The 15,792-nt window shown below is 48.8% G+C and overlaps 2 protein-coding genes across 4 annotated transcripts in view; one reads left to right on the forward strand and one right to left on the reverse strand.

The window, feature by feature from the left end:
- Nucleotides 1–3,886, reverse strand: CKS1B (CDC28 protein kinase regulatory subunit 1B). The gene is made up of 3 exons (XM_081174603.1): nucleotides 3,628–3,886; nucleotides 3,067–3,194; nucleotides 1–501 (listed from the first exon to the last, which is right to left on the reverse strand). Exons 1-3 carry the CDS (start codon nucleotides 3,684–3,686, stop codon nucleotides 449–451), a joined length of 240 nt encoding a protein of 79 aa, XP_081030729.1. The 5' UTR covers nucleotides 3,687–3,886; the 3' UTR covers nucleotides 1–448.
- A 2,471-nt stretch (nucleotides 3,887–6,357) lies between these two features.
- The window catches only part of SHC1 (SHC adaptor protein 1), a 46,897-nt gene continuing 37,462 nt past the window's right edge, over nucleotides 6,358–15,792 (forward strand). Inside the window, exon 1 of one of the 3 annotated variants that reach the window (XM_081173607.1) lies at nucleotides 6,358–6,511. The gene's annotated coding sequence lies outside the window, so the exon portion shown is untranslated. Of the gene's footprint in view, nucleotides 6,512–13,262; nucleotides 13,384–15,792 lie in introns of those variants that run through there. The other 2 variants (XM_081173605.1, XM_081173606.1) reach the window with 2 other exon arrangements.

The following is a 15,792-nucleotide window of genomic DNA, read 5'->3' on the forward strand; positions in this document are numbered from 1 at the left end:
TGTGTAAAACCTTGGTGCTTTATTGACAGACCCTGAAGAACAGTCATATCAAGCGTAACTTTTAAAAGTTCCAAAGGTTTAACATGAAATACAAGGTTTTAAAAAAAGATTTAAAAAACATAGATTAGAAATATCCAACCAGGGAAACACACTGCATTCTCCTGGGTTTAAAAACAAAACCAGCCCTGCTGCGTGGGATAAAGCAGGAGCAAGGCTTCAGCCAGTGTAAAAAAAATCAATGTTTCAGCAGCTAAAACCAATCCTTTTCAGCAGACAGTCTTTCTGCAGCAAGCAAAGCTTTTCTTGTCCGGCATTAACTGTTGCATTGAGTGGCCTTTTCTTGACAGACATAGTGAAAACATTTGTCAAACTTTTCCAAAAAACACAGTTGCTGGGTTTTTTGTTTAAAGGTGCTTATAGCTAAAACATGGGGAAAGGCCCAAGCACATCATTTTTCTGGCTTCTTTGGCAACGGCCGTCGGAAAAGCAGGATGTGGGGCTCTGCAGGGAGAGAGGAAATGGCATGTTAAAAAAAGATCTAGAAAATAATATTGAAAGGCCAGGTGACTCAAGCCTAACATGGGTGTTTCTAAGCATATGTTAAAAATCAGATGTCACAAACATGACCTCCAAAACAGCACCCGCTGCATCCACCAGCTTCCTCCAAATCCAGGTTTTGATTTGAAGCTGCTAATCGACACTGCAGCAACAATAAGCTTAAAGCTACAACCATGTAAGAGCAGCGGTAGAACAGCTGCTTTGCATGCAGAAGGTCCCCAGATTCAATCTCTGGCATCTCCATGTGTGGCTGAGAGAAACCCCTGCTTGAAACACTGGAGAGCCACTGCTGGTCAGTGCAGACAACACAGAGAGATAGACCAGTGGTCCTCTCAGTATAAGACAGCTTCCTATGTTAAAAAATCTGCAGGCAGAAGGGATTGGGAGAAGCAGAATCTTACGCTTTTCACAGGTCCCTCTCCCTCTTCAAAAATTGTGACTGCAAAACATTGTAAGCTGTTTTTGGTAGTTAAAATATTTCAAATATTTCATTTTTTTCTACTTAATCACGTTATTTTTTATTGATTCATCATAAGCATATGTATAAGCCAACATATAACCATACAAACAATAACAAAACTATATACGGAGCATATTCAGTATAAAAACAAATTACAGAGCCAAGTTTTTAAGATGAGTCTATATAGCACAATTACAGCAAGGCGTGAGTTATAGGAATAGTTCTTAAATGATTCTTTCTATTTATACAATAAAAAATGGCTGCATCAAAACTCTAATTTGGCTTTACTGCAGGGCACTTTCTCTTCTTGATATCCCTGGCCAGCTCCCTGATCAGTTCAGAGCTTCTGTCACCCACTGAGTGACAGGCCAACCCTGACTGTGATCTGGACAAGGGGAAGACGAAAGTAACTTCCTGCTTTAGTGGAGGTAATGGACGCTCCCGACTATGGCTGGTGCTCTGCCAAACTGAGAGGCAAGATATGCAGTATATGCCAGGAGTCTTTTCATCTTGTCATATTCAATCACATACCAAGGGTGGTGAACATTATGAACACCAGTAAACTGGACCATAAGGAGTACTTTATTAATACATAAACTCTGCTCCTAGGGGAGGCAGAGGCATTCGCTTAAATAGAAAGCAGTGAGGAACTAGCAACTTTAAATTAAAACTGAGATTTGCAAGAAGCCGACAGAAGCACTGGATGCTGTTTTTGAAGCCACATCTGTGTGCTTTGAAAATCACAGGCTTTATAGGGCAGTGGCTCTCTGCAAAGGCCTAAATATTTTTATGTCTGAATAGATATACAGTCTATACAGTTACTGAGATTGTAACTATAATTTGTAACAGTAATCTGCACCCCTCACTGCCTCCCTTTGAATGGGATAGCTCTCCGAAGAACATAAGGAGAGCCTGCAAGATTCCTCCAGGAAGTCCACAGGCAGGGCATAAAGACAAAAGCCCTTCTTCACTGCTATCCATAAAAACACAAGGAGACCCCTCTGGATCAGGCCAATGGGCCACCTAGCCCAGCCCAGTAGGCAACCAGATGCCTGTGGGAAACCTGCAAGCAGGATCTGAGAACAAGAGAACTCTTCCCTCCTGTAGTTTCATCAACTGGTACAGTGGTGGCCTGCAAGACGAATGCCTCGAAAGACGAAAAACTTGCTAGACAAAAGGGTTTTTCGGTTTTGCGTTGCTTCGCTAGACAAATTTCCCTATGGGCTTGCTTCGCAAGACGAAAAGTCTTGCGCTTTTTTCTTAAAGCCGCTTGAAGAGGCGCAGTTGCGACGGACCGTGCTTCGCAAGACGAAGAACATCGCAAGACGAAAAGACTCGTGGAACGAATTATTTTCGTCTTGCGAGGCACCACTGTACTTGGAAGCATTACTGCCTCCAGCTCTGGAGGCAGAGCATAGTCACCATGGCTAACAGGCACTGATGACCTTTTACTGCATGAATTTGTCTAATCCTCTTTTAAAATCACCCGAGTCGCTGACCATCAGTGCCTGCCTCTTGTGGGAACGACTTCCTTGTTTTAAGTATGTGCAGTGTGGAACTAGAGGAGCTGTTTATATCAGGTCACACTAGCTGTGTGTCCAGGGCAGGGACAGGGAACTTGTGGCTCTCCACGCACTGCTGGACTCCAAATCCCAGCAGTCCCAGGACTCTCATTGGTCAGCCATGATGGAATTTGCGGTCCAACATCTGGAGGGCAGAGGTCCGCCATGCATGCCCTAGATACATGTCCCAATCAATCAGGGATCACATATCCTCCACCCCTGCTCTAGACGTAAGCAAGCCAGCTGCCTATAATTCTGGCAGGGCACAATTCAACTTGGTGTTTAAAGCAGCTATTGTAGCACAGCTCTTTTTGGTCATCAAGAAGAAGAAATGTGTGCACGTGCAACAGAGAGATAGCAGGTCTCACATCCTACCCAATCTATTTCCTGCTACCCTGATATCAGAAAGCAATTTTGTCATCCCTTCCCCTCAAGCAAGGTCTCTTAGCATTTGCTCCAGGCCTCCTGTGCCACTGTGCAACCTACCCGGCTCGTGGATCATGTAGTGAACCCAGCCCTGGCTTTGCTGGACCCCCAGGTTCCGCCACTCTGACTCGGACATGAGGTGGGTCTTCGGGACCAGCTTGGCAATGTCCTTTGGAAGCATCACGTGCCTGCAGTGTTAGGATCAAGAGAAGAGAATGTTAAAAGAAGCACAGGAAGGATCGCTGTAAAATAGTTTGTGACCATTAAGTCAATCGTCAGAAAGTAAAGAGACCCAACAAATTGGACCCATGGCCCATCTGGTCCAGCAATTATGTTCAATTCATCCAATATACGGAGAGGCCAGTCACCACCTAATGAACTTCATGGCTGAGTGGAGGGATTTGAACCCAGGGCTTAGTCTTCACCTTCTAACCACTACACCACACTGCCCACCTCTCTTTTATGGAAGGCTCTCCCCCCCCCGTTAGCCACGAGGAGCCCCGCCCACTCCTTTAGGGCCCCGCCCCTCAACGTAGCCATAGCAACCCCAAGCCACGCCCCTCCTCTCCCTCTCAGGGCAAACCCCGCCGCTTCCCCGCCTCAGGCCTCGCCCTTTCTCACCGGTACTCGAACTCCTCGTCGTCGTACTTGTCCGAATAGTAGATCTGATTGTGAGCCATGAGAGGGAAACAACAACAACGACGATAATTAATAGGAGAATCCCGTCACAGAAGTATCCCGGCAGCCTCTGCAGCAGCAGCCAACGAGCGAGCGGCGGCGCGCGCTCAGGCCTCTCTCACTGGCGCCCGTTGGAAGAGGAGGCGGGACGAGGGAGGAGCCCGGCGCGAGACCTCGTTTCGGCGCGTGCGCGAGGGCGCCTGCTGTCCTTTCCCTTCCTCCCCCGCGCTTCAGACACGCAGACACACACACCCCTTCCTCAACCGCCGCTTTTCAAACGCCGCCGCCGATGGCGCTGATTGGGCGGAGGAGGCGCCGGGCGGGCGACGTTTCTTGACGTAGAGAGGGCTGATTGGCTGGCATTGCATTGCCTTGGGTTTTCCCCTCCCCTTCACTTCGCTCGCTTTTTTAAAAAAATTAATAATTTATCGCTCCCCGTCCTCTGCGCGGAAGTGGAAGGGAGGCAGGGATAGTTAGGACCGTGTGGGAAAACATATATTATTGCATTATTGCATATATTATTGCATGCAATTTAAATATCATTTAAGATTTAATAAATATATATCTTTAAAGCTTTAATATTTTATTTTATTCGTAAATTGCTGTCTCACCTTTCGGCCCTAATATAACTTATATGTACAAATGTAAACGATGCAGTCAAATATTAAGCATATTTGGGACGCGGGTGGCGCTGTGGGTTAAACCACAGAGCCTAGGACTTGCCGATCAGAAGGTCAGCAGTTCAAATCCCCACGATGGGGTGAGCTCCCGTTGCTCAGTGCCTGCTCCTGCCAACCTAGCAATTCGAAAGCACGTCAAAGTGCAAGTAGATAAATAGGTACTGCTCCGGCGGGAAGGTAAACGCTGTTTCCGTGCGCTGCTCTGGTTCGCCAGAAGCGGCTTAGTCATGCTGGCCACATGACCCGGAAGCTGTACGCTGGCTCCCACGGCCAATAAAGCGAGATGAGTGCCACAACCCCTGAGTCAGTCACGACTGGACCTAATGGTCAGGGGTCCCTTTACCCTTTACCTTTATAATAGCTTTTGTTGTTGTTTAGTTGTGTCCGACTCTTCGTGACCCCATGGACCAGAGCACACCAAGCACTCCTGTCTTCCACTGCCTCCCGCAGTTTGGTCAAACTCATGCTGGTAGCTTTGAGAACACTGTCCAACTATCTCATCCTCTGTCGTCCCCTTCTCCTTGTGCCCTCCGTCTTTCCCAACATCAGGGTCTTTTCCAGGGAGTCTTCTCTTCTCATGAGGTGGCCAAAGTATTGGAGCCTCAGCTTCAGGATCTGTCCTTCCAGTGAGCACTCAGGGCTGATTTCCTTCAGAATGGAGAGGTTTGATCTTCTTGCAGTCCATGGGACTCTCAAGAGTCTCCTCCAGCACCATAATTCAAAAGCATCAATTCTTTGGCGATCAGCCTTCTTTATGGTCCAGCTCTCACTTCCATACATCACTACTGGGAAAACCATAGCTTTAACAATATGGACCTTTGTCAGCAAGGTGATGTCTCTGCTTTTTAAGATGCTGTCTAGGTTTGTTGTTGCTTTTCTCCCAAGAAACAGGCGTCTTTTAATTTTGTGACTTCTGTCACCATCTGCAGTGATCATGGAACCCAAGACAGTAAAATCTCTCACTGCCTCCATCTCTTCCCTTTCTATTTGCCAGGTGGTGATGGGACCAGTGGACATGATCTTAGTTTTTTTGATGTTTAGCTTCAGACCATATTTTGCGCTCTCCTCTTTCACCTTCATTAAAAGGTTCTTTAATTCCTCCTCACTTTCTGCCATCAAGGTTGTGTCATCTGCATATCTGAAGTTGTTGATATTTCTTCCAGCAATCTTAATTCCAGTTTGGGATTCATCCAGTCCAGCCTTTCGCTTAGAGTTGATTATATCAGTTAAGCGTGTTCTAATACATATACCTCGTAATATTTTTATATTGACCCTAATATAAATTACAGGTAATTTGCTACATATTAATAATATATATTGCTATAAAAACAATGAATTTATTAAAACATTTTTAGGTCACTCTTTAGCCTTAATATAAATTATTAGAACCTACAACCTTTTCTGGCCCAGGACCCGCTTCATTTGGGGGTCTTAATTGACATCCCAACCTTTAAAAGCTTTCACAGCAGGTAGAATTCTGACCCGTGCAGCTTTCCCTATCTTTGCATCTCTATCCTGATAGAGATTCCGTATGCCACACCCATCTTTCGTATTGCGGGTGGTCCCTACTTCCTGGTAAATCATAGAGTTAGAAGGGACCTCAAGGGTCATCTAGTCCAACCCCCTGCGACGCAGGCAGGAATTTAAGCTAAAGCGTCCATGACAGATGGCCAACCAACCTCTGCTTAAAAACCTCCAAGGAGGGGGAGAGCCCACCACCTCCCGAGGGAATCTGTTCCATTGTCTAACAGCTCATTCTATGGGAGGAAGAAATGAAAACAACCCCATTAGGAACTTTAAATAAGTTTGTTGTTGTTGTTTTTAAGAGCCTTGCGACTTTCAGGCTGCGCGTGTCACTCTACCCTGATTCCTATCTCTAGCGGGGTTAGCGAAGGGTTGGTTAAAAAGAAAAAGAAAAAGATGGGCGGGGCGTGCGAACCAGAGTGGGGCTCGAGCCATAGAGGAGGAACCGGAAGTAAGCCCTTGAAGCCCGGAAGTGAGGTTCTGGGGCGGCCGCAACCGGAAGTGGTTGACGGGGAGGAGGAGTGGGGCCCGGGGCCCAGCTGAAGTTTGCCGAGGAGCTGCTGCGCGACGGAAGGAGGCCGCCTCTGCCTTCCGCTGAGGACCCCCATGGTGCCGCCGCCCCGGTAAGAAGCGCGGGCACGCCCCTCCCTCGTAGCCCCGCCCCCTCCCTCGTGATTGACTCCGGGCGATTCCTCCCCCCCCCACGGCGCTCTAGACTCGCCTCCCCCCGGACTTGGGTCTTCTTCTTCCTTTCTTCGTCTTTCGTTTTGCGAATCGTATGTGTGTAGCAAAGGAGGGGGCCGCCATCCTCGGCACAGCCCTATAAGGTAGGCCAGGCAGGGAGGGAATGGGTTAAAAAACTCAGCCTTGCGGCGGATTCGAACCTGCGCCTCTCCCCTCCAGCACGAGATCTCTGCATATGAGTGGTTCTCTCCCATGACTGGCGGGGGCTTGGGAGTCATCCGACCCGGCAGCAGATTCAGGGTAGCCTAGGTGGTGCGTGTCTGTGTGTGTTTAAGCCCCATTGAATTCAACAGGATTTGCCACTGAGCAGACACGGTGAAGATTGTGCTGGTAGCTTCCTTTAAAAGGAGATCGGGCAGATTCATGCAAGAGGTGGAGGTGGAGAAGTCTGAAACTGAAACAGAACTTCCAGGTTCAGAGGCAATTTACCTCTGAATACTAGTTGCTAGAGGACAAACCAGGGAAGGCCAGGTCGTCTCAGCCCAAGTTGTAGGTTTCCCAGAGGAATCTGGTTGGCTGCCGTGTGGGAAACAGAATGGTGGAGTAGAGGCAGCCTGTGTGTCTAATCTACTTGGTCCGTTATTGTACAGTATTCAAAAGGGGGGAGGTTGTGGGCTCTTGGCACAGGGCGACTGCTATGGAAAGGAATCTTAAACTGAAATCGAGAAGCACAGCATTTAATCTGTGGTGGGGGATCATTATTTCCAATGATGATTGCGCATCTTAAAAGTCTTGAAATCACCACACCAAGGTATCTTGGGGTTCTTCACAAGATGCAGTGATGGCCAGCGACATGTGTCCTCTTTTTCCAGGGGCAAAATTTGAGACAGATTGCATTTATTTGCTTTGAATTGCCGTCATTGCGTCCTCTGTTTCCTCTTCAAAATATGGCAAGTTCGTGGTGGATATAAGTGGCCACAATGGCTATGTTCTCCCTTCACTGTCGGAGGAGGCAGTATGCTTCTGAATCCCAGCTGCTGTTGATCACATGTGGGGAAGGTTACTGTCGCCCTCAGGTCCTATCACATGGTCTAGTCCTTCCCCTGCCCACCCCCCTAATATTCTTAAGAGGGTCTCTTCTCCGGTCTTCAGAGAGTAGCTGGAAGTGGAGGAGGCAGAAAAAAGTTCCTCCTTTCCTTCCACTCTGCAGTTTTAATCTGAAATCTTAGGCGCAGTACTGCGCCCAGAGCTCAGAGACTGCTCAAGCTAATGACATTCTATGTCGCAAAATGTGCCTAAAACAATAGGAGTTTTGAACACTGCTGGAAGGGGTAAAGGTTCTCCACTCTTGCTCTCAGTTAATGAGTTTGTTGCAGAGGCCAGGTCTGCTACGGCTCAGCCTCTTAATAATAATAATAATAATAATAATAATAATAATAATAATAATTTATTTATACCCTGCTCATCTGGCGGGGTTTCCCTTTGTTACTTTGGCCCAATAGCTCTCTTATGGGAGAGTGAGTCCTTGTAGCAGACCTAGAGAGCGAGGAGACACAATGGCTTAGGTCATAGATGTGGAGGAGAGGGGACCTCTGGCTGTTTACGCGGCTCCTGTGTTGGGTATCCCTGCAGTGCTGTTGGTACGGCGTGGAGCAAGGATAGGGGGAATCCTCTGCAATCCAAGGGCCGCATTCCCTTATGAGCAGCCTTCTGAGGGCCACATGTGAAAATGTGCAGAGCAATAAGTGTAAATTTGTGCAGTACACACATTCACACACCATCAAAGCAAGCAAGAGGTGTGATCAGTGTTTAAGGACACATTCCAGCCAGGCAAAAACACTCAAGGAGGGTGCAGAGCAGAGTCACTGAGGGGTGTGGCCTGGGGAGAGTTCTGAGGGCCAGATAGAGAGACCCGGAGGGCCACATTTGGTGCCTGAGGTTCCTCACTCCTGTCAGAGAGGAGTACGATCTCTCTTTCCCCCTTATATCCTCCTTTTGGCAGTTGCTGTGCCATTTTCTCCTATAGTCCTTCACTAGGTGAGTCTGAGTTTTGTCTCTTTCCCATCAGCCTGCCTGGTTTGAGCTGGAACTGGGGTTGAGCAGGTGGTGGTGGAGGGATGCAGTTCTGGCTGGGTACATGAATCCCACCCAATTGCGAAATGCTTAGCTTTGGGGGGGGTGTTATTTTTAAAGGACGTGAGTAAGCAATGAGTAATATCCCATGATTACAAAATAGCAGATGTATAGCTTTTCTCTTCCAGGCAGGGTCCTCCCTTGGGGGCAGAGAAGGCAAATGCTGTATTCAAATCCCGAGCTTTGGCAACCAAATCTGTGGGGTTTTCCAGCCTTGCATGTGGCTTTCCCTCCCTTGCAGCAGCTTCTCCTTGCGCCCTGGGCCAGTGGTGTTTCCCAAGCATTTGATAGTTGCAGCAAGCTTTGGTCTGGATTTAAATTAGCTGGTGTTCTTGGGGTCTCCCCCCGCCTGGTTTATTTTAATAATGTTTTCTTCTTTCGGATGAGCCGCCTCCTTTCTGTGTGTGTGAATTGCTGTTTGAAGGAACGCGTGAGGCTGCTTCATACAGATCATCCATTCCACCCAGTATTCTCTACTGGAAAAGATGGGGAACCTGTGGCCCTCCATAGGTTGCTGGACTCCAGCTCCCATCAGCCCCAGCCAGCATGGTATGGGATGATGGGAACATCTAGCAACATCTGGAGGGCCCCATGTTCCCCATTCTTGTCCCCAGCCAGGTACATATCCCATCCAATCAGGGATCACGTATTGATTGGAGCCAAGCCTGCAAATCCTTGGCTATAGGTATCTGGTTGATGATAATCCTGTTGGCTGCCTGCCTGACTTGTATCACAGCTCAGTCTGCTGCGTGCTAAGTGTGCCAATAGCCATGGAGTTGATCCTGGAAGCACCCGTGAATCTTCTCTTGAACCCTGTGGCCCCTTTCCTCCCACACAGTTGTGCTACTTCAGTGGAGATCTGACAAAACACTGAGTCAGGTTGCAGCTGAGGTTCAGGAAATGCTTGTTAAATTGGGAAAAGGAAGCCTCCTCCGTTGTTAAGGCTTTGGGGGCATCTTGATGCCTGACAGAACAACCACAGCCCAGTACCTGCTTTGCATGCAGAAGGTCTCAGCTACAATCCATGGCATCTCCAGGAAGGACTTGGCATGTTCCCTGCCTGAAACCCTGTAGAGCCACTGTCGGTCAGTGTAAACCAGGGTTTCCCAAACTTGGGTCTCCAGCTGTGGTTGTACTACAGCTCCCATCATCCCTGACCACGGGTCCTGTTAGCAAGGGATGATGGGAGTTGTACTCAAACCACAGCTGGAGACCCAAGGTTAGGAAACCTTGGAGTAGACCATACTGAGCTAGATGGACTGTTGGTGTGACGGATTAAGTCAGCTTTCCACGTTCCTATTCATGGGAATCCTATCCTTTGTCTAAGATCATGAGGGCTGGAATTTTACTTTCTTTCCAAGGGAAGGACCATGATTCAGTGGCAGAGCATCGAATCTGCATGTGGAACTTCTCAGGTTCAATCCGCAGTATCTCCAGCTAGGGGTGGGAATGCCCTTGCCTGAAACCCTGGATTGCTGCTGCTAGTCAGTGTAGACATTACTGAGCTAAATGGTCCAGTGATCTGACTGAGTACAAGGCAGCTTCCTTCGTTGATCTGCAGTTACAAGGATCTTTTAAATCAGTGCTAGAAACTCAGATGTTTAAGCTAGGCGCCAAATGGCTCCTTAAACCAAGGTTGCAGTCACCAAAACGGAATGACTAGTTGCCATGTTGGGGCAAGACTTATTTTTCAGATGACTGACTGACTGTGATTGATTCTCAGTTAAACATCTGGCTAGTTCAGGTGACAACCTTGAGCTCGGTTAAGAGCTTTGAGAAAAGTCCCTTGATCCAGAAACAGTCCACATACCATATTTTTTGCTCTATAAGACACACATTTTCCCCTCCAAAAATTAAGGGGAAATGTGTGCGCGTCTTATGGAGCAAATGCAGGCTCCTTGGCTTCAGCGAAAGCAAAGTGAAGCCTCCGAAGCACAGTGGGAGCGCTCCCACCGCGCTCCGGAAGCTTCGTGTTGCTTTCGCTGAAGCCTGGAGAGCGCGCCGACCCCTCTCACTCTCCAGGCTTCAAAGATAGCCGCCTGAAGCCTCTGGGGTGCAGCGGGAGCTCCCACTGCACTCCGGAGGCTTCAGGTTGCCTTCTACTGAAGGGTAGGTGCCCCTTCAGCTAAGGCGCAGCGCCTCTTCAGCTAAGCAGGAGGAGAAATGGAAGGGGCTCCGTTTCTCCTGCCGCTTCGCTGAAGGGGCGCTGCACAGAGAGGGGGAGAATATTTTCTCTCTTGTTCTTCCCCTCTAAAACAAGGTGCATCCTATGGTCGGGTACGTCCTATAGAGTGAAAAATACGGTATATATTGTCCTATTTTGAACTCTCTTTCTTAATGGTGACTGCGCCTGCTCAGGCTGCTCGGAAAAAGGACTTTGGTTCCAGAAATTCATTCCGATTGTGCTGATAAAATATAACTGATGGAATTCTACAGGTTGGGATGTTAGTGTGTGAAAACAGTCCAGATCTAAGGATCTCCGAGTGGTTCATTTTGCACCTGGCACCTAGCTAATTCCGAACGCTGTCTCAAACAGCCGGGCTGGAAAAGGGAGACTGTAAGAAAAACCCTAAGAGACCAGGGATATGGGGCAGGAAATTTTCTGGGAAACTTTCCAGCCTTCTCTGGGGGAATTCTTTCTGTTTCATAAGTCCATTGATAACGATAGATGCCAACTGCAGATTCTGTGTTAGGCGAGGCTGGCAGTTTCAGTGGAGGTAACTGCTTTGTACAGAGACAGACCATCTATCGTTTCAGGCAGAGGGATATTCCCAGCCCTACCTGGAGATGCCTGGGATTGAACCCGAGGCCTCCTGTATGCAAAGCAGGAGCTTTGCCTCTGAGTTACAGGCCTTCCTCACGACGTTTAGCATTGTTTTAAAAATAAAAGTAAAAGGAACGTACTCTTTAGGGCAGGGCTGGGGAACTGGATCCAGCCGGCAAATCAGATCTTTACCTCTGCACATACCTGCAGAGCCACCCTCCTGTCAATCACCTGAGAACAACAACCTTCATAATCCATGGCCACTGGTCACGCTTGCTGGGGCTGATGGGAGTTGTAGTTCCACAACATCCACAGGGCCAAAGTTTCCCCATACCTGCTCTAGCTGGCATCAGAAAATGTTTTGATGCAAACTGAAAGAACTCTCTGAATCGAATTTTCCTAATATGTGCATGGCAAACTTTTCCAGTTCAGAATTTTTTGAAAAAAGCCACATTGTTTGTAAAAGATCCACTGCCTGGCAGGGCTGGACAACACAGGGGAAGACGAGGCAAAATACTCCAGTGACTCCACCCTTGGCAGGGATGGGTAGTGGGCCTACCACTTCTAGGGGTGATGCGATTTGGAGTTCAGCGACATCTGGAGCACCAAGGCTGCAGGATCCATCCCTGTCTGGGACAGCTGCATATTCCTGCATTTCAGGGGGTTTTGCTAGATAATCCTCAGGGTCCCTTCCAACTCTGCGATTCTATAATCTGAACTCCTAAGGGAACAGGACATGGAGAAGCCTACCTTATCCCAAGTCAAGACCCCTTGGTGTTTCTAGCTAGGTACAGTGGTACCTCGGGTTAAGTACTTAATTTGTTCCAGAGGTCCGTTCTTAACCTGAAACTGTTCTTAACCTGAAGCACCACTTTAGCTAATGGGGCCTCCTGCCGCCGCCACGCAATTTCTGTTCTCATCCTGAAGCAAAGTTCTTAACCCAAGGTACTATTTCTGGGTTAGCAGAGTCTGTAACCTGAAGCGTATGTAACCTGAAGCGTATGTAACCCAAGGTACCACTGTATTCTATACACTGACCAGCAGCTCTCCAGGTTTTCAGACAGGTGTTATTTCTCCACCTTGCATGCCAGGGACTGAACCTGGGGATTTCCATGTGTGTATCAGATCTGCCACCGAGCTATGGTTTTTCTCCTTGAAATAGCGCAGGGTCCTAGTCCTCATGGTTCTGAATGAGCAGCTGGTTTATAGGGAGCATACTATTGGTCCGTCTGGTTTATAGGAAGCATACTATTGGTCCGTCTAGCTCAGCGTTGTTTACCCTGACTGGTAGCAGCTCTCCAGAGTTTGACAAATGTCTTTCCTCCCCCTTTGTAAAGATTCTGGAGCTTGGACCTGAGACCTTCTCTGTGCAAAGCAAGCTCTTTACCGCTGTGCTTCTATCCACGACACCCTTTTCTCTGGTCCTTTAACTGCCTTCCACCGAACTTTGCAAAAAAAGAAAGAAAGACCAATCCTTCTACCAGGTACATCAAGGCCAGTGGGAGTTCCTTCCACGGTCTGGTTGGGTTGGTCACCTGGGGGATGTCTGAGAACAAAGGAATGTCTGAACTGCAACTGGGTTATGGGGCTTGTCTTGTTCCTGCCCAGAGAGGGCTGGCTGATATCTCAGATTTCAGGGCTTGTAAAATCAGGATGGCCTGCAAAGGAGGCGGGGGGGGGGGGAGAGAAATGAAGAACCAGAAGCAGTTTTAAGTTAGGGAAACCTCCTTTTCTCTCTTCTAGGAAGAGGAGGAGCGATTCCTGAAGGGGTGAGGCTGTAGTTTCTTCTCTCGTGTTTGCTCTTGCCTTCTGAGACGGGGGTTAGAAAAGTGTGTGTGTCCAGGCCAGCTTTTCAGCAGGGCAATTTGCTCTCTCCGTTCCCAATCCGTCTGTGCGAGGGATCGCCACCCTTTCGTAAGTCAGCCGCCCGGGAGGAAGAACTCCTTCCTGGCTTTGCCGGAAGGGAGAAAGAGAGCGCCATGTCTCCCTGCGCCGGCCTCCGTTCGGAAGGGAGTGTGCTTGGCCTCTGCAGAAGCCACAGCCCGCAATGGCACTCTCAGGCCGGGGTGTGGGGTTGCTGTTTCCCACATCCTTATTTCTGCAAAAGGTTGACACCTCTGCAGCTGAGTTGGAGAGCCGAAGTTTACATATGCCGCTAAACCAGAAAGTAAGCTTTGGAATGCCCCGAGTCTTACATGTCTGGGGTTATGCCATAGGAACACAGGAAGTTGCCTTGTACAGAGTTAGACCACTGTGTAGGGTTTGGGGGCAGTGTCTGCTATCAGCCCTGCTTGGAGATGGCGAGGATTGAATCCAGGCCTTCTGCATGCAATGCTGGAGCTCAGCCACTGAGCCACGGCCCTTCCCTTCGTTGCTCTGAGTGCAGCGATCAACACCGAGACTTGAACCCGTGGCAGCAGAACTTCCCTACCGACTTCTTATTTATTGCGTTTTCTATCCGGCCTTCTTCTCCAGGTGTGCCAGACATGGTTCTCCCCATCCTCGGTCAAAGAAAAATAGAATTGTAGAGTTGGAAAGGGCCCTGAGGGTCATTCCCACACAACAGCCCTGTGAGGTAGGCTAGGCTGAGAGGCAGTGACTGGCCAGGGCCACACCCCATGAGGATTCGAACCCTGGTCTCTCCCAGGTCCTAGTCCGACACTCTAACCGCTACACCACTCTGCTTGCCTGGGCAAATTGTTCATGCAGGTTTTTCCCCTCCTTTTAATGCCGCAAGTCCATTTGGTCAAGCGTTTTGCTTTCATGAAAATCCCCCAGTCATGTGATGGGGCGAGCATCTCTCACCCCTGTTTGTCCCCCTGCAACTGGCATTCTGGGGTGGACTTCCTTTGAACATGTGGGCTCCACAAATCCATGGAACCCACCCTCCCTTCTCAAAAGCTTTATAAGCTATTGGGAGCCGGGCACCCGGCTCTGCCTTCCCCCCTGCTTTCAGGCCTCCCTGGCTTGCTCCCCCCACTAGACAGCTCATTAATCACAGCCTGTTTACTGCTGACTTTCTCTAGCCTGCTGCGTTTTCCTGCTCCTCCTCTGAGCTCCCCTTATCTGGTAGCCTCCCGCCCTAATCTCTCCCATCAGCCAGGCTCCATGCCTGGGGCGAGGTTAGGGCCCCAGATAGAAAGGCTTGCTTGCTTCCAGCAGCAACACCAGGAAATTCAAATCCTGTTTGTTTGCCTCCCGCACAAGCATATCTTGGACTCTGGATTCTTTCCTTGGAGGTTACTGGGGAGGGGACTTTGCCACCATATCAGCCCAAGGCAGTGGGAATGTCTATGATGTGTGTGTGTGTTTCACGCAAACACACACATACACTCACTTTATTCATTTTGAAAAGCCAGAAAATGTACAACACTGTACGCTAGGAACTTCCCAAAATGCTTAGTTTATCAAATACAATAGTCACATTTATCAGATTATAATTGCAGCCTTTATAACCGTAATCATAATAATTTATTAGTTATATGCTAACTAATCTGACTCGGTTGCCCCAGCCACTCTGGGCAGCTCCCAACAAAAACAGTAAAGCACGACACAACATCACGCACCAAAAACTTCCCTGAACAGGGCTGCCTTCAGGTAGCCTCTTCTCTGAAAGACTCTTCTCTGGTTGACACACTGGCTGACAAGAGAACAGTAGACGCAACCCGCAGCGCCGCATCTGCACAGGTGCGGGTCACGATTTGGTGCTTCTGGGTTCGGTATTTCCGGGTTCGGCGCTGTGCGCAACCCGAAATCGCACAACCTGAAGCGTCTGTAACCCGAGGTATGACTGCACTCAGTTCTGGGCTGCATGGATAAACAGCATCTTGTGTGGGAAGGCTGCTGTCCGCACGATACATTTAAAGCAGTATCCTACCCCTTTAAAAAGTCGTGGCTTTCCTGCAAAGCATCCTGGGAACTGCAGTTAGGAGACCCCTGTTCCCCTCGCAGAACCACCGTTCCCAAAGTGGTTCAGCCCTCCTCCCCTGGGAAGTATGGGAGCTGCAGCTCTGGGATGCAAGGGAGTAGGGGTCTCAGCACCCTTGAACTACAGCTCCCAGGATTCTTTGGGGGAAATGGTGACTGTTCAAAGGCATATGACACTGCTTTAAAGGTATAGCGCGGATGGGGCCTCAGTCCAGCTGTTCAAGCTCCTCTCTAGCACCTGAAATTTCAGCAGGTGGCCATGAGGACTAGGCACTTGAGGAAGGGATGGGGTAAGGTGGGGGGTTAGAAGTTGAGATTTCCTGAGAAGCTGAATCTGCCACCTGTACAGTATTCTGTTCTCCCACGACCTCTCCTGATATACACCCCCTTAAAAAA

Source organism: Podarcis bocagei (assembly GCF_964188305.1).
Source record: "Podarcis bocagei genome assembly, chromosome: 16".
Taxonomy (NCBI): Eukaryota; Metazoa; Chordata; class Lepidosauria; order Squamata; family Lacertidae; genus Podarcis; species Podarcis bocagei.